Here is a 16844-nt window from a genome sequence, read left to right as displayed (position 1 = left end):
GTACTGATTTCTTTGTTCATTTATTTTACCTGGGCTCTACTGGATGTTTCTCAGTGTTTTATCATTTTATTTTACTGGTTGTGTATAGCACTTTGTGCAATCTCTGATTGTTGGAAATGTGCTATATAAATAAACTTGACATTGGCATTTATTTGTTAAATTAAATATATAAGCAAGTTACTACCCGCTAGCCACCGAAGCTGCAACTACTAAGCAATTAACCAACCATAGGTAACTTCTTTGGATCTAAAAAAAACATTTGAAATTAGTTGACTTACTTTTAAACTTGAAATTTGCCCCCGAAGTAGCTGCCGGCTTCTGATCCGCTATCCTTTTAAAAATACTGCAGTGTATTCTGGGAAATGTTTGACCAAGGCTAGGCTACAAGACACTTCCCGTGCATCCTTGCTCAGCTAGCTAAACGGCTAACAAACGGAGAACACATGTCTCGGTAGAACATGAACATTGGAACAGATCTTGGCGGCTCTTGATGACGTATCTCTTAGGCAACCAGGGCGGGGCCAAGACATCAAGGCAAGGTTCCTTGGCATTGAGAAACACCCTTAGACCCTCTCCCATGTATTTCAGATCAGATTGTTAGGGTTAATATGAAGCCACCAATATTTTTCCACAACGGCATTGTTTGGTTCATTTTCAACAACATTTCGATGGATATTTCCAGAGATTAACGGTAAAAACATTCTCTCTTTAAAGATTAAAAACAGTTCACTGTTGCTTTAATGTTCTAATGTTGTCTATGCTTTGGGGACCTGAGTTGCTGCTCCCATTTTACTAAACATGAGTGCAAAACTACAGTTGAGGCTTTTATTTGAGGATGAATGCAGGTCTTTGTTCTGACCTACTTAACCCAAAGGAAAAGAAAAGAAAATTCAACACAGGAGGTGATTAGTCAGTCAAAGGTGTGGTTTAGTTGCTCAACCTTTGTTTAAATAGCACAGGATGAAATCAGAAAGCTCATGTTTCATTTGAAGGTTGAATGAATATCACAACAGTTATTAGTTGCAATAAAATTTACCAAACAAAACAAAAGAATATCAAATCTAGATGTGTATATCCATCTGTGTGAGTTCCTGTTTTCATTCTCCTTGGTGTTATTGACCATGTACTGCCATGTTTGTCACAGCCGCTTCATTTTGGTCTGCATCTGCAAACACACTAGGCTCCACACTGACAAGACTCGGCCCATCCTAGTTCTGCTCTCAGCAGGATCGATCCACTTGGAACAGATGTTATTTTCTATTACTATAGACACTGGTTGTGTACACGCCCATCCTGCTGCTACTGGTAAAACCCCTAAAGTGATCTCGTTTTCCATGATAACTTCCTCTTAACTTCACAGTACTCATCTGTGATGACTTAATAGGGCCACAGAAGAATGGGGAGAATCTCCAGATCAGTGGTGTAGTCTTGGCTACTTTTGCAGCAGTCTACACCACAAGACTGAAAAAAGGTTGTTTCAAAATAAGAGTCAGGTGATCTTCTCAGTCCCTACACACCCAGCAGGTCCCTGAGGTCCAATGATCAAATCCTACTGGTTGTGCAGCACCAGGCTAAAGACCAAAGGTGACAGATCATCTGCTGCTGTGGCCCCCAGACTCTGGACCTCTCTCCCCCTGAGCCTGAGATCAGTGGACTCAGAGGTCTCCTTTAAAAAGCAGCTGAAGACTCACTTGTTCAAGCTGGCTTTTGTGAGACCTTCATCACCACCTTATTGTTCTTATTCCACCTTTCCTGGGATCCATTGATTTCCCTCTTTCTTGTTCATTTTCTCTCTCCCTTTCCTTACATTTTTCTTCTCTCCTTTTAAACATGTTTCGAATCATTTTCGAAATCTTTTTATACTTTCATTTTTGTTTTTGAGAAGCGCCTCGTGATTTTTATCTTGAGTGGCGCTCTATAAAAAGTCGTCTTCTTGTCTTTCTTTTCTTCTTTTATTTGTCCTTACCTTACTCACGTCTCTGGGAACAAGAATGAATGCAATTTGTATTAACAAAGTTACATAAGTAGGCATTTAAGTGGGTTTCTGGAACAAATATGTAAATATTTAACCTGAAGCCTAATGTATTATTAAGAAAGATGCCTACTCATAATATATCTAATGACAAGTTGCTTTGCGAGTTTAAAATGCTGACTAAATCTCTACTAGAAAATCAACTAGACGAATTAAAACGTTCACGAAAATAGACAACTAAAAGGGTGTGACGCTATGTAATATGAAATTACAAGGAAAATTGTGAGACACTAAGCAAATGAACGGATATCGTGGTGTTTGTCTCCCCCTACCGTTAGAGAAAAAAAAAACCTGAGCTTCTTTCACCACATTCTCCTTCGTGTATATCTATCTACACAACAACCCTCCATTAGTAGGGCAATAGATGAACATGCAGAAATACCACCATCAGAATCATGTAACTTTTGGTCTATTTAAAGGTATTTTTGTATTCAGGTAACGGTGTATATTGTCACGGTGGCCGAGAGGTTAAGGCGTTGGACTCGAAATCCAATGGGGTTTCCCCGCACAGGTTCGAATCCTGTTCGTGACGGAACTTTTTCACCCTGAAGCTTTTTCACATCTAAGGGTAATGCCGCGAAACGACTGACATTAAATCCATCTCTGTGAAACATTTTTCCAGTTGAAAATTTAGGCTTTACGTATTACTTCTTACGTCAAAGTGTTATGGTGTACATGTAAAAAAAATCTAACATTTGTCAAGAATAATAACATGTAAGTGAGTTATCTTAAAATATGAAAATGAACAACACATTTTTTTTAATTACTCGTTTTAAAGTCTGTCGATCCTGTAATCTCGCAAAGGAAGCCTCTTCTCGCGTTAACAACGCACCGGTACAAACCAACTTCATGCTACTGTAAACTGTTTGTAAACAAGCAAACGCGGGAATTGAGTAGTTTACTGAAACTTTATGTTTAGAAACACAGAACCAGGTACGTTTTATATTTTTTGTAACATTGTATTTTATAATTTGGTCGATGAAACAGCATGTTAGTGAAAATAAATGACCCCTCCTCCTTTTTTCACGATGGAACTGGTCTAACTACATAAAGTCGCCGGTGGCTGCTGCACATGGTGACGTAGTTGTTGGGGCACTGTGGACGAAGGTTTAGTCGTGTTATGGGCTTCTGCTTGGGTTTAAAATTTAGTCAGGACTTTAATATAACGTAGGGAATATGACGCAGGATGTTTAAATGAAGGCTCTTCAACAATTGCAATCATACAGGGAACACAGTTAGCAACTTTGGCACTTAAAGCATTTGGCCAGACTGCGCGCTAACAAAGCTAACAGTTCCTCATAGTTTACAAGAGCCACACAAAGGAAATGCGGTCGAATAGTTTGAAAGCGTTAGGTGGGGTTAATGACTGCGAGACCTTGCAAGTTTAAAGTTGCAGGCACAGAAATCGCAAACCTTAAGTTTTAACAGTTCGCTACAGATCGCAGTGTTATAACTACTCCAGAGTGGACTAGCAATTCCAGGTAGTCAGCCTGCTGGTACATGTTTAATCTGAACCCGATTTCTAGTTATTTAATTTATAACAGGCATGTTACTTTACCCTGATAACTAGCCTTATGTATGGAGCCAGGCTGTCAGTATGGTGAGAATCGGGGAAGCCAAGATAAACAGATAAGGAAATTAAAAGAAGGGTGCTGACTGCGAGCTAACATTTGGCCAGCGTGACGTGTCCACGGGGTAAGGTGCCGTTAAACCATCCAACCCCAAATCATAAATGTAATAACGTGGATATATATATACGTACACGTACTTCTGGCCAATTTATAAAGCGACAAAATTGTGTTGCGGAGTGTTTGGTTAGCTTACAACTAGCAGGCTAGTTAGCAGAGCTACGGCTAAAGCTATCAGTGGCTAAGTGACAGATGCTAAACAGCTAACTTCTGGTGGATTAGAAGCGAGCCGAAACAAATTGACAATGATGGCAGCCACCAGTAACGAGGCCGTTTTCTTGATAAAGGATGTGAAGCCCGGGTCGAAAAATTTGAATATTGTATTCATCGTTTTGGAGATAGGTGAGTAGCAGCGGTGTGAGGCTAAAGCGGCTTCTCACGTCATCAGTTGTTTCTTAAAGGGACCAGCGGTAGGGATAAATGTGTACATGTGCACGGTGAACATCTGAGATTCGTAACTCAGCGAAGCTTTGTCATTTCATTGCATTTTTGCTCCATCAGGACGAGTGACTAAAACGAAAGATGGTCACGAGGTGCGTTCATGCAAGGTGGCAGACAAGAGTGGGAGCATAGCGATCTCAGTCTGGGATGAACTGGGAAGCCTGATTCAGCCAGGGGACATCATCAAGCTGACCAGAGGGTAGGAATGCTCTAAGCATAATGTCATTAGCATCTACTCATCCGTATTTATAATTGCTGTTTATTAATTTGCAGCTATGCATCTATATGGAAAGGCTGTTTGACCCTTTACACTGGCAGAGGTGGAGATCTTCAGAAGATTGGAGAGTGAGTAAACAACTGCAGATCGAATTAACATACAAAGCTATAATTAATGGTATTTATATACTTTATATAAGAAAAAAATCACAAATAGATCTAAAAATATTACTGGTAATATGCAGTTGTGTAAATTCAATTAAAACATTCCTTGAAAAAATTGAAAAGCTGCATAAATTTACATTTTTTTATAACGTCTATAGTTGAATACAAAAAGAGAAGAAAACACTGCTTATCTGTGTAAAGGTGCTGGATAAAGTGTTGAGTACAATAATGCGATCACTCCTGATGAAAGTCTCTTACTGACAGCTTGATCATGAAATAATCATTTTTTGCACATATAAGTGTGCAGATTTGTTCCTTATTATAACATCTGTAGTTAAAATATGAATGCATTTTTCACTATTTTTAGCCAAAGTTACTACGAGCCATTGCCCCTAGTCTAGTAGCCTGGCAAGCCATCCTGTTAATGAGAATATTTAGTCTGGTCACGGTCCGTTGATGGCTCTCAGTCGTGGGTCGAGGTCTATGGTTGTCTCTCCGATCGTCTCTGCATGCAAACATGATGTCAGTCACTGAGGCAGTCTGTCGTACTCCATCAAATAAAATGCAAATACATACATATATATATATATATATTTTTTAAATAAACTCAAGTAGCTCTGTCTGCTCTTGACTCATAGGAGTCTAAATAGTCCAGAGTTGCTGCCATTTTTTGTTTCTTCAGGAAGGTATTGCCCACCAAACCAATCAAGCGCTGCGATTGGACTGCTGTTGAGCAGTCTTAGTTTTGCTCCGGCCGTGTTGGATATGAGCAGCGCCTCGCCTGGAAAACAGACGAGAGCAGACGGACGCAGCAGGGGGACAGATTCCCCTACATGTAGCTCGCAGGTGATGATGGCTGAAGATATCGCGTTAGCGTTCATACTTTTTAAATTTTAATTCTGATGCCCGTTAGCAACCGAAACACATCCTCACAATATCATATACTGTAGACATGCGTGTTTGAAGACATGACTGTAATAATAAGTAAAGGTTATCATCTGTAGAGTTTTAAGTGTATAGTTGTCATCATCAGCGTAACATGATTTACAGAACACATGTGACCAACTAACATTTTGCTTTCTACCACCAGATGTTAAGAGTTGAATGTGAACCAATCAGATCTTAGATCAGGTGAGAGCCAGGCGTTTCCCGTCATGCCCTAGGTTTTGCAGCCGGTGGAGAGCAACTGCAGCGCCTTGCTCCAAAATCTGCGTCCACCTTGATCTCTCAAGGTTTTCGTTGCCTACGTCAGAGGAAGTCTGCGTTAACGGACACAAAGCTAACCGACGAGCACTGCGCGCAGATCACCGGTGATCTAATCTGCGCAGAACTGGCTCATCTCGAACACGGACTCAGACGCATTAACATCCCACCCACCTGGCTAATAGGAGTGCAGTCATTGGACCACTACAGATGTCAGTCAACGGGGCAGTCCGCCATTACATAATGGAAGAACTAAATAAATCATAAAACATTGTTTTTTCTAAACAAGCGCGCTGTGATTGGCCAGCCACAATACTGGCCGGACCTGCGAGGTTCGACTGGAGCGTTGCTTCGGACTCTGACAGTCTAGATTCTCAGCTGCTGCTCTAGGGGAATGAGATGGCGAAGGTAAAAATGTCTTTTATTTTCTAGGTTTTGCATGGTGTATTCAGAAGTGCCCAACTTCAGCGAACCAAACCCAGAGCTGCTAGCCCAACCAAACCAGTTAAACAAGTCCGTAAGTAGCTGTGTGTCCATTCAGGCGTACGCATGTCAGGGTTGCATTGCTTAGCTTTTCCTGGTCATGTTTTTCCCTTTTAACTAAAATAATACCACACACTTGTCTCCACTTGAGACTAGTTTAATTTTAGTTTCAGTTTAATGAACAGAGTTGCGTTAAAGAGCTCATCGGTTTCTACTTCTAAAGTTATTTTCTTCAAACAGGGGAAGCCTGACCAGAACCAGAGAGGAAACTCTCCGCCAAATCAGAACTCAGGTACTCCTGCTCCACCAGGTGAGCACATCTTCTTCCCATCGCTGTCAGGAGTGAACTGTGGTCGGTTTGTTCTAGCGTACGCCGGTCATTGATGGTACACAAGATGTTGGTTTAGCTGCAACAAATGTAAACGTGCAGTTGGTTGGTAAATAGGTCAAGATGACGTGCTTTGTGTGCTTGTTATGATAAATGTCTCGTTTTGCATACTTTTGTTTAAATAATCATAATAGAAGTAAAGACTTTGAGGTTAAAATTTTTTTTTTTCCTAACTTGAAAAATCTTATTTTCTTGCATTTCTTTCATGAATTTTTTTTGGATCTTCACCCCCTCCACAGGTAATGGTACCATGCCACCGTTTGCCAACAACCCACCTCCTGGTGCAGCCCGTGACCCAACGTTTGGGAATGTTGGCCGACCCAATGGCCGGTCACCTGGCAACGGCGCAGCACCAGTCAATGCTGCAGGACCCCCAGCAGCCACAAAGTCCTCTGTTACCATTAGCAACGGCAGGGATCCACGACGTGCCAAAAGATGAAACTGGTGTTTTGGGGGTGGGGCAGGGGGATCTTGTTACACACGCGGTTTTATTTTTATGTTGGCTTCTATTTTCTCCTGCTAATATTCAATCGTCTGGCTTCTTCATCACTGCCTGGACTCTCCGCAGAATTTCATACAGCCTAAAATAGGTGAAACTGTCTTTTTTAAAATGGAGTTCTGGTGCCAGTAGCGCTGCCATCTCCCACATCTCAGCTCACCGGTTACGATCAGCCACGTCCACCATGAGGGCTTGAGCTGCCTCCCCCCCTACCCTCCCACTCTTTTGCATATTTCCAGCTGAGTGCCAGTGTTATCTCCCTCTAGCCCTGATTCTCTGATAGTACACAGCCTACTTGAACACTTGATGCACTTTCCTTTAATTTAAGTTGAGGCTTGGATATTAGCTAAATCAGAAAATTGGTTTCCACCTTTTTGCCTAAATAGCTGAAATGCATTCTGGGACTGAAACGCCGCCCGTGTGAGTCTTCAAAGGGCCCATCTGGTGACGTGGAGAAGAAACGGATGTCCATTTTTCTTTTCCATGAGACGATTTGTATTCCATCAGCTGTACTTTTTATAAACATGGGACCACTTGGTTCACCGAATATATTTTACCATCATGCTGTTGCCATATTTGGGTTCTGTACTTATCTGATTCCACAATTGATTAAACTCAGTAAACTGATGTGTAGGTTGTTTAGCTTGTATGTCCTGCTAGCAAGAGTAGTTTTCAACATTGATTCAGTACCTCTGATTATTTAATTTTTTTGCTGGACATGGTTGATCTTTTATCAACGTGTTCCAACAGAGTTACGGTGAAACCTTGTATAATATGTTTGGTTATGAATCACAAAGTGCTTCAAACTCCTGGAACTGTTGACATGTCTGCCATTTTTAGAGCTACAAGCAGGGAGGAGCACCCCACCAGTCTTCAGGGCCATCAAGTGCTGGAAAAGAGGAATGCTGTGTTGGTGTTTATTCTCCCACAGAACCACAAAGTGAAAATAAAAAAGCCACCCTTTGTGTTAAAGGAAAAAACAAACATGTTTTGTATAATATCCTGCAAGCATAGGCATGAAGTTCATTTTGAAGCAACACGTTGCTTAAACCGAAACGTCAGTTTTCTTCATATCCTCTGTTGCACCAAGCACTTCAGCCATGGCCCCTGGTCTTCATGCACCCCCATAGCAGCGCTATTACACACTTGGCTGTGTTGGAGTAGGGCTCCAGGTTAACTGAAATGTTGCAACACATTTTCATCTAAATCCTAATTAGTGTCGTTTAACATGATGAATTTGTGGCTTAAGGTGAAATCCTGAGTTTTTATATGAAAATTAGTCACTGAAGCACAAATGAAAAGAACTCTCAGATGGATTTTAGCAAAGTTTCCATCTACAATAAACCTTCATCAATAAACATTTAAGATACATCGGAAAGTGATGCTATTGGGTCTAAAACAGGAAAAATGACCTGGATTAAGAAATGTGAAACACTTAAATTATAAACCTCATTTTCAGACACACCACACATTTTAATGAAGCATTTTTTTCACGTGTTTTGAACTTTTTGTGTGTTTTAGCCTTTCTTTAAAATGACTGTTGCAGTTCTAAGTTGGTGTAATGACAATAAAGGACAGTTCTGTCCCGTTTCTGAGTCTGTAACAAACAAACACCAGTTTTATTTCTGTTGTTCTTTGTTCTGAAGCTGCTGCCTCTCGGCCAGATCATAAATGAGAGTTCTCAGTCGACTCATCTGGCTAAGTGAAGGTTAAATAAAAATAAACGTACTCCCAGCAACACCTGCTGCTTTACTGGACTCAAATATAAAAATACTTTTGTCCGTATTTGTATTTTTGCTCATCTTATAGAAGTGCACAAACAACAGAACAGGACAAAACAAAAACCTTAAAGGCATGAAAAGCTGCTGCAACAAGCAATAACAAGGTGTCACTGGTGCATGGAAGCTCAGACAGCTTTATGTTGAAGAAACACGTGGAAAGAAACACTAGTGTGCTTCATTTTTGACCAAAACACGTCGCGATCCGGTGCAACTGAGGCTGAACACTTGTGACACTTAACGTTGAAACATGAGACGTGTGGCAGGAAATGTGACACTCTCGTGTGTCAACAAAGCCATGTCATGAGCTGGGGACTTCCTCTCCGCCGCAGTGGTCAATCACAAGTGAATCCTCGTTCTAATCAACAGCTGTTGAGGGTTCAGATCTAATCCATCTGACTTAATACATCTGAGATTACTGGAATAAACCATGAAACACCGAAAAGTGAAATAACTGCAGAACTTCTGTTCTTCTCTGTGTATTTTCTGCCTCCGATCAGGTGTTTACATGAAACTCTTTATTATGATGGAAAAAGAGACTCTCTTTCAGTTTTACACCTGCTGCATCAGCTGATCCCACGATGAGTCATCATGAAGGCACAACCAACCATGACTAAACAAAATAATGTGTAAACACGACTTTAGCTGCTACTGTTCTTATAGATCTGCTTGATTTTTTTATTTCTGAGGTAAATATTTGAATATTGAGGAAAATAGGGATCATCATAAGTCAATAGAGCTAAAAATGACCCCCCCCCCCCCCCCATTTGAATTGATGAGAAAATGACAACATGAGGGTGTGGGGTAATCAGGGGAACCAGTCAGGTGGGAGGGGTGTCGATGGATACGATGCTTGCTTCTCATCTCCTTGTGACATTAAGGTGCCTCCTGCAGACCAGACAGCAGCACCGTGGCTGGTGAGTAGCTTTTCACACATTCTTAAAGAATTTAACTTGAAACAAGCATTTTAGCTGTTTCTAATCCAGCATTCCTTTGAAATCTTTACAGGAAAACCTGAGATGTGATTTCTAATTTAGATTTTTGTCCTCACCTGTAGAAATGTCTTCCTTCATCGATAACTTCAGTTCCATTTATTATGAGCTCAACTACACGAACCTGTATAACTTCACGGAGTTTGACCCGGACCCGGCCACGCAGCCCTGTGAAGTCTTCACCTTTCCGGATGGCGTGATGGTGGCTGTCTGCTTCTTTTACCTCCTCGTCTTCTTATTGGCTATTCCTGGGAACCTAGTGGTCAGTTTGGTGATCGGCGTGAGCTACCAGTCACTGACCCCTTCTGACCTTTACCTCTTCCACCTGACGATTGCGGATCTTCTGCTTGCCATCACCCTTCCCTTTTGGGCCACCTCCGTAACAAAGGGATGGGTGTTTGGAGATGCCATGTGCAAAGCTGTCTCCATCCTTCAGGAGCTGAGCTTCTACTCCAGCATTCTCTTCCTGACTTGCATCAGCATGGATCGCTACATGGCGATCGTGTGGGCAATGGAGGCCCGGAAGGCCAACCGACAGCTGGTCAGCTACGGAGTTTGTGTCGTTGTCTGGGTTGTTGGAGGCATTCTGTCTCTGCCGGGGTTCTTCAACTCTGCGTTCAAATCCACAAACAACAGTAACTTGGTGTGTGCTGAACAGTACGACTTGGGCAGCGCTGAGGAGTGGAGGCTGGCCACCAGAGTTCTCAGTCACACTCTGGGGTTCCTCGTCCCGTTGGCCATCATGCTTCCGTGTTACGGCATCACCATGCAGCGCCTGCTGCACATCCGTGGAGGCTTCCAGCGCCGACGAGCGATGAGAGTGATCGTCTGCGTGGTTGTTGCCTTCCTGCTTTGCTGGACGCCGTACCACATCGCCGTGTTGACAGACACCTTCTTCAGGGCAAAGATCGTCCCGTACCGATGCCAGGAGAGGATGGCGGTGGATCAGACCATGTTTGTCACTCAGAGTCTGGGGCTGCTTCACAGCTGTGTGAACCCCGTACTCTATGCACTCGTTGGACAGAAGTTCAGGAGGAAGTTAGCGCAGAAATTACGAAAGATGGGTGTTCTGGAGAAAACGTCTGTTTCAAGGAGCAGCCGGTCGTCAGTGTCGTCAGAAATCACCTCCACGATCATGTGAAATGACTTTTATACGTGCAATCACACCATTCTAGTTCGTGTCTGATTTCAAACGCTGGACACCAGAAATAAATCAAATCAGCAGGCATCATCAGAACCGTCTGAAAATGTCTGAAACCTTGTAAATATTTTATCCTGTTTTTTTTTCTAGTTTTCCTTTGTTTGTCTTGACTTTGGTTTCATTATAAAACAGGGAAAAGACTGAAGATAATCTGTGTGTGTGTGTGTGTGTGTGTTCTGGTATTTACTACATACTGAGGACCATCATGAGGTTTAACAAACAGAGTGAGGACATTTTTGTCGTCCTCACATCTTTTAAAAGTGTACCCACCGGTTTTAAAAGGTATGGTGTGAAAGAAGTTAGGGTCAGGGTGTGGGTTAGGCATAATACAGTCACAAAAATGAATGGAAGTCAATGGAGGGTCCTCACTATGATAGAAAGACAGACGTGTGTGTGTATGTGTGTGTGTGTGCGCGCACACGTTGTTTGTCATTTTTTGTAGTTTTGTAGAAAATGGAAAAAAAGCTTTTAGGATAAGCGTGAAAAGAGAAAACAGCCTAGAGTCTAGACGAACTGTCTGAGCTATGAGGAAAGTTTTACTTCCAACACACCGCATGGTTAAATGTTTCTGTTTCTGTATTTAGCAGACACTGCTGTCCAAAACAACTTACAGGTGAAATATCTGACACACACACACACACACACACACACACACACACACACACACACACACACACACACACACACACACACACGCACACACACACACACGTGCGCGCGTGTGACTAAATGTCAATTTTCAGAATCTGATCAAAATGTTAAAACCTCGCTTACATGCAGCGCATAATAAAGTAAAACTGGTTTATTTCTATTTTTTATGATCATTAGTTTTGAAAACGTTCAGACTTGTTGCCGATTAAACATTTTCATCTCCTCTGTGCAGCTGACATCATCATTAAACTATAAATGTTTTTTAGTGTGGTCATTAAACCAGCTGTGAGTCACTTGATACTCCAGCTGATGGGCGGGTGATGCTGCTTTCAAATATTGTCCTCTCGTCTCATTTGGGGAAACAGAAAAACAGAAGTTGTCATTAAATTACTGCAGAACTTAAAGAAAGTTTTAAAATAGTTGATCTCGTAGGTAGAAGGATCTTTTATCACCGATGCTGTTCTTGTTCTCAGCACAGTCTAACTCAACGCTTTTCCTGTGGAAGAAAACATCTGGAATTTAATAGTTGACAGTAATTTTTTCCTTTCATTTCCTATTAATATAAGCAAGTTATTTTCATTTTAATAACATATACCAGTTTTGTGACATTTATAATAATATATATATTATTTTGGATATCTTTTTCAGAAGATTTTTATGGTTTAGTTTTCATTTTAACCACTTTATTTTTAACACACAAGAAGCAGAACATGTGTAGCTAAACAGCTAATGGCTTGGTATGAAAGGGAGAGACACCGAGTGTCGGAGCAACGCAACAACCGGTGTGAAAACTCTGCAGCGACTCCATGAGTCCGTTAACCAATCCTGCCTTCTTGTGTTTTTAACAAGAGAGTGAATTGAAATAAAAGCTCACTATAAACTACAACCTCACTCAATAAAACCTTCTGTAACACTTTACAATAACAGTCCGTTTATTAAGGCTACTTTGTGCATTATTAAGCAATACTTAACCATTAAATAAGGTATTGACAACTGCTTATATTAATGTTAATATTAAGTAATGTATTACTAACCAGTTTTCTTGTCCGGGGATTGGACCGCCAAGGCTCCCGCCTTGGTCTGCCACCCGATTCGCATTGCACCGGACCCTTCATGTTCCTCCTGCGGGTGGTGGGTCCACAGTTGGACGAGCCCATGTATCCGGTTCGGGCTGGGCCCGGCCGGGCCCCATGGGCGAAAGCCCGGCCACCAGGCGCTCGCTCACGGGCCCCAACCCCAGGCCTGGCTCCAGGGTGGGACCCCGGTAACCCTCCGGGCCGGGTACTCCGACTCTTCGTTTTAACCGCCATGAAAGATCCTTCGAACCGTTCTTTGTCTCACCCTTCACCTAAGACCAATTTGTCATGGGAGACCCTACCAGGGGCACTAAGTGCCCCAGACAACATAGCTCCTAGGATCATTAGGGCACTCAAACTCCTCCACCACGATAAGGTGACGGTTCAAGGAGGCTTGCCACCTCCGGGTCGGGGGAGAGGTCCTACCTCAAGTGGAGGAGTTTAAGTATCTCGGGGTCTTGTTCACGAGTGAGGGTAGGAGGGATCGGGAGATCGACAGGCGGATTGGTTCGGCGTCTGCAGTGATGCGGACTCTGAGCCGATCTGTCGTGGTGAAGAGGGAGCTGAGCCAGAAAGCCAGGCTCTCGATTTACCGGTCGATCTACGTCCCAATCCTCACCTATGGTCATGAGCTTTGGGTAATGACCGAAAGAACGAGATCGCGGATACAAGCGGCCGAAATGAGTTTCCTCCGTAGGGTGGCCGGGCTCAGCCTTAGAGATAGGGTGAGGAGCTCGGACATTCGGGAGGGACTCGGAGTAGAACCGCTGCTCCTCCGGATCGAAAGGAGCCAGTTGAGGTGGTTTGGGCATCTGGTCAGGATGCCTCCTGGACGCCTCCCCGGGGAGGTGTTTCGGGCATGTCCTGCCGGCAGAAGGCCCCCGGGTCGACCCAGGACACGTTGGAGAGGTTACATCTCCAATCTGGTCCGGGAACGCCTTGGGGTCCTGCCGGAGGAGCTGGTGGACAAGGCCGGGGAGAGGACGGCCTGGAGCTCCCTAGTTGGGATGCTGCCCCCGCGACCCGGACCCGGATAAGCGAAGGAAGACGAGACGAGACGAGACGATTACTAACCAGACACCCCTCCTCCTGGCTCTTTGCCCTAACCTTAAGGACACTTAATAGTTCATGTTAAGGGACTCCCTCTCCTGATAATAACATCTTACTCTCTTTGACACTGAATGTGCTACTACTAGTTTACCCTTTAACTACAGATCCACTAGGATAAATACAATAAAGTTTATCTCTCGCCAAACCGAATACGTGTGTGTGTGTGTGTGTGTGTGTGTGTGTGTGTGTGTGTGTGTGCGTGCGTGCGCGCGTGTGTGTGTGTGTGTGTGTGTGTGTCTGCTCTGTCTTCTCCATCCCCAGTGAGTCGTGGAGGATGGCTGCTTATACTGAGCCAGGATTCTCTGGAGGTTTCTTCCTGTTAAAAGGGAGTTTTCCTCTCCACTGTCGCTGCATGCTTGCTTAGTATGAGGATTTCTGTAGTAACTGACACCTGTATTGGAATGTTTACTTTGTGAAGTGCCTCTTGCCGTGATTTGGTGCTATATAAATAAACTTGAATTGAATATCTGAGAAGTTATTAGAGGGATCCTTTGTTTATTAATGCTTAATAATGCTCTAAGTAATGTTAATAAGACACCCTTATTGTAAAGTGTTACCTATTATTTACATGGCATTTAAAAGTTGTCATTAAAAGAGTAAAAACTGAAACCAGTCATTTTAAATATTACATTTTTATTGCCAAGATACACCGATAATATCCGACCTTTTTAAATTCTACTAGCAGCTCATCTCTAAGAGTCAGCTGATAGGTTTTGATCATTTTGAAACAAATGAGAGGTGAAAAGGGGACATGTCTTATACAAGCTCTTCTTTTCCTTTGTGCCATGTGTTGCACCATGTTCTACTGACCTCAGGTTGGCTAAAAATGACAAGGGGGCGGGGGCCTCGAGGTGAGTGGGCTGATAGGACACGCAGCTGTCATTGTAGGGCTTTCTGGGCCGTGACTGTCATTTCCCCCTCCAGACTGACGGGCAGAAGTAGGGGGAAATCACTAGTGGGGCGATCTAACTTATGGGACAGGGAACAGGGTGTGGGGAGGTCAGTGTACAACTTACCGGGTAGACGCCTGGATTCAACTGGAAATCAAGCAAGAACAGATCTCAGTTAGGGTAAAAGATGAACCTCAGTGCCCACTTGGACTCACTGAGAAGTCTGGAGAAAACGTTTACAAAGGAGTAGCAGGACATGAAGGGCTGGCGAAGCAAAGCCGTCGCTTCTCAGAGACAAGTCAAGGGAGCTGCTGTTAAAGTAACCTGACCTGGTTGGTCTTAACCTAAAAATACCTCTACTCAGGAGAGTGGTCGCTATCTGGATCTGCTTGATTACCTGGTGGTCAACAATTTCCTTTTCTTCTTCAACCACCTGAGGTCAGACAACCGTGGTTTGAGAACATTCGGTCAATGGAGATGCTTCAGTCGTTTCTCCAGTAAGACGGTGGATTATCTGTTTCTCTTGTGTAAACGATGTTATCTGTAACTTGTATCTGATCATTGTTTCTATCAACGACTGTCAGTGTTGTAGTTTCAGTCTGAGTTGGACCCAACCAGTCAGGTCAACCATGAGAAAAGCTGACGTTCCAATGACCCTAAAAAAGGGTCCGGATGAAGGAGCAGCACCCCCGAGTCCAATCATCCCCCCAAAACGCTCAAAATCAAACACGGAGCACGTAGTTCCAGAATCTCGGGGGCCCGGTCATCCCGGTCCATCTCCACCTGTTTTTACCCGCAAAATGAGGAACGCTGCCGTGGGCACAGGCTGTGACATTCGCCTTAAGGTGACTGTGGCTGGAGACCCCCAGCCTTCCTTGTACTGGTACCACAACGATGAACTCCTCAACATGGACAACCAAGAGTACGGAGGGCTTTGGATAAGGGACTGTAAACCCAGTGATGCTGGTCTCTACACCTGCATCGCCAATAATCACCTGGGAGAAGCTCGGACGAGTGCTGTGCTGGCCGTCTTGGATCTGGGTGAAGGTAATGTCCACCAGTAGGGACATTTTCAAGACTGATCAGATTTGCTCTTTTGACCATAAAAGTCATCAAAAGCCTGGTGTCCTAAAAAATCTCTAATAATCCCATTTTAATCCAATTTAACAGGCTGAACACTGTCGTATTTGGCTGTCTATGTCCAAGACTTTACTGCTGGGGTGTCAAATCCTGGGCCTGGAAGGCCGGTATCCAGCATGTTTGAGTGGTTTCTCTGCTCCAACACACTTGATTCACTAGTTGAGTCACCTGTGCAGCAGCTCATCAGGCTCTGCAGAAGCCTGTTAATCACCTGCTGATTGGAATCAGGTGTGTTGAAACAGGGTTAAAACTAAAACACGCTGGAAACCGGCCCTCCAGGACCAGGACTGCGTACCCCTGCTATGGTTGGGTTGCTACATTAGCATGAAATAAGTACACATGTTAAATATGAAGTAGAATCTTTCATTATTTCTTTTTCAGTCACAAATAAGCGAAAGCCTTGACATTTTTCATTTTGAAATCTAAAAGCGCTTGTTGGAATGGTTAAACTTCATGCAGGTTTAAACTAAATACATGCACAAGTCACCAAATATCTTCAACACAGCATGAATTCTGACTAACATTACAACTTTTATTCTTTACAAAGCTGCAGAAGTTATATACATGTAGCCCTAAAATGAAATGTGCTGCTGTTAACAGCTGATATTCTTTTTGTACTGCAGCCCAGCTCCTCTTTGTTCTGCAGGGTTTAGTGTGTGTGGAAACACCCCTTACATTTGGACTTTTGCCGGTTATTTTGACGTGCTGCATTTGCCTGCACAAAGTTGTCCAGGTTCATCAGTGCATGCGTGTCCAGTCGGTAAAGAATTGGAAGTCAGTTTTGGAAAGTGCTTTCATCTCTCTGAGGTTCAACGTCTTCAACATACACTACATTTATGGCTTCATGGGAGTCAGAAATGACTATTTTGGTGAACTGTGCTGCATTACATT

The 16844-nt window shown here is 43.2% G+C and overlaps 3 protein-coding genes and 1 non-coding gene across 6 annotated transcripts in view; all 4 read left to right on the top strand.

Moving 5' to 3' along the window:
* The first annotated feature begins 2482 nt into the window (after positions 1-2482).
* On the top strand, positions 2483-2564 carry trnas-cga (transfer RNA serine (anticodon CGA)). Its single transcript has one exon. It is a non-coding gene; the product is annotated as a tRNA-Ser (tRNA).
* Positions 2565-3284: 720 nt separating this feature from the next.
* Positions 3285-7284, top strand: nabp1a (nucleic acid binding protein 1a). Its single transcript, XM_015965493.3, has 6 exons — positions 3285-4062; positions 4222-4360; positions 4435-4506; positions 6178-6262; positions 6469-6538; positions 6856-7284. Exons 1-6 carry the CDS (start codon positions 3966-3968, stop codon positions 7053-7055), a joined length of 663 nt encoding a protein of 220 aa, XP_015820979.1. The 5' UTR covers positions 3285-3965; the 3' UTR covers positions 7056-7284.
* A 2481-nt stretch (positions 7285-9765) lies between these two features.
* LOC107389373 (C-X-C chemokine receptor type 1) lies at positions 9766-11143 on the top strand. The gene is made up of 2 exons (XM_015965490.3): positions 9766-9810; positions 9951-11143. Exon 2 carries the CDS (start codon positions 9953-9955, stop codon positions 11024-11026), a length of 1074 nt encoding a protein of 357 aa, XP_015820976.1. The 5' UTR covers positions 9766-9810; positions 9951-9952; the 3' UTR covers positions 11027-11143.
* Positions 11144-15079: 3936 nt separating this feature from the next.
* Positions 15080-16844, top strand: part of spegb (striated muscle enriched protein kinase b) — a 50845-nt gene continuing 49080 nt past the window's right edge. For 2 of the 3 annotated variants that reach the window (XM_070543889.1, XM_070543888.1), the window contains exon 1: positions 15210-15860. In XM_070543889.1, the coding sequence (XP_070399990.1) occupies positions 15443-15860 (418 nt within the window). In that variant the 5' untranslated portion in view covers positions 15210-15442. Of the gene's footprint in view, positions 15861-16844 lie in introns of all 3 variants that reach the window. The other variant, XM_070543887.1, reaches the window with a different exon arrangement.

This window comes from Nothobranchius furzeri, chromosome 14 (assembly GCF_043380555.1).
Source record: "Nothobranchius furzeri strain GRZ-AD chromosome 14, NfurGRZ-RIMD1, whole genome shotgun sequence".
NCBI classification, from domain to species: Eukaryota; Metazoa; Chordata; class Actinopteri; order Cyprinodontiformes; family Nothobranchiidae; genus Nothobranchius; species Nothobranchius furzeri.
The sequence above is the reverse complement of the archived record's forward strand: the minus strand, read 5'-3'. Positions and strand labels throughout refer to the sequence as shown.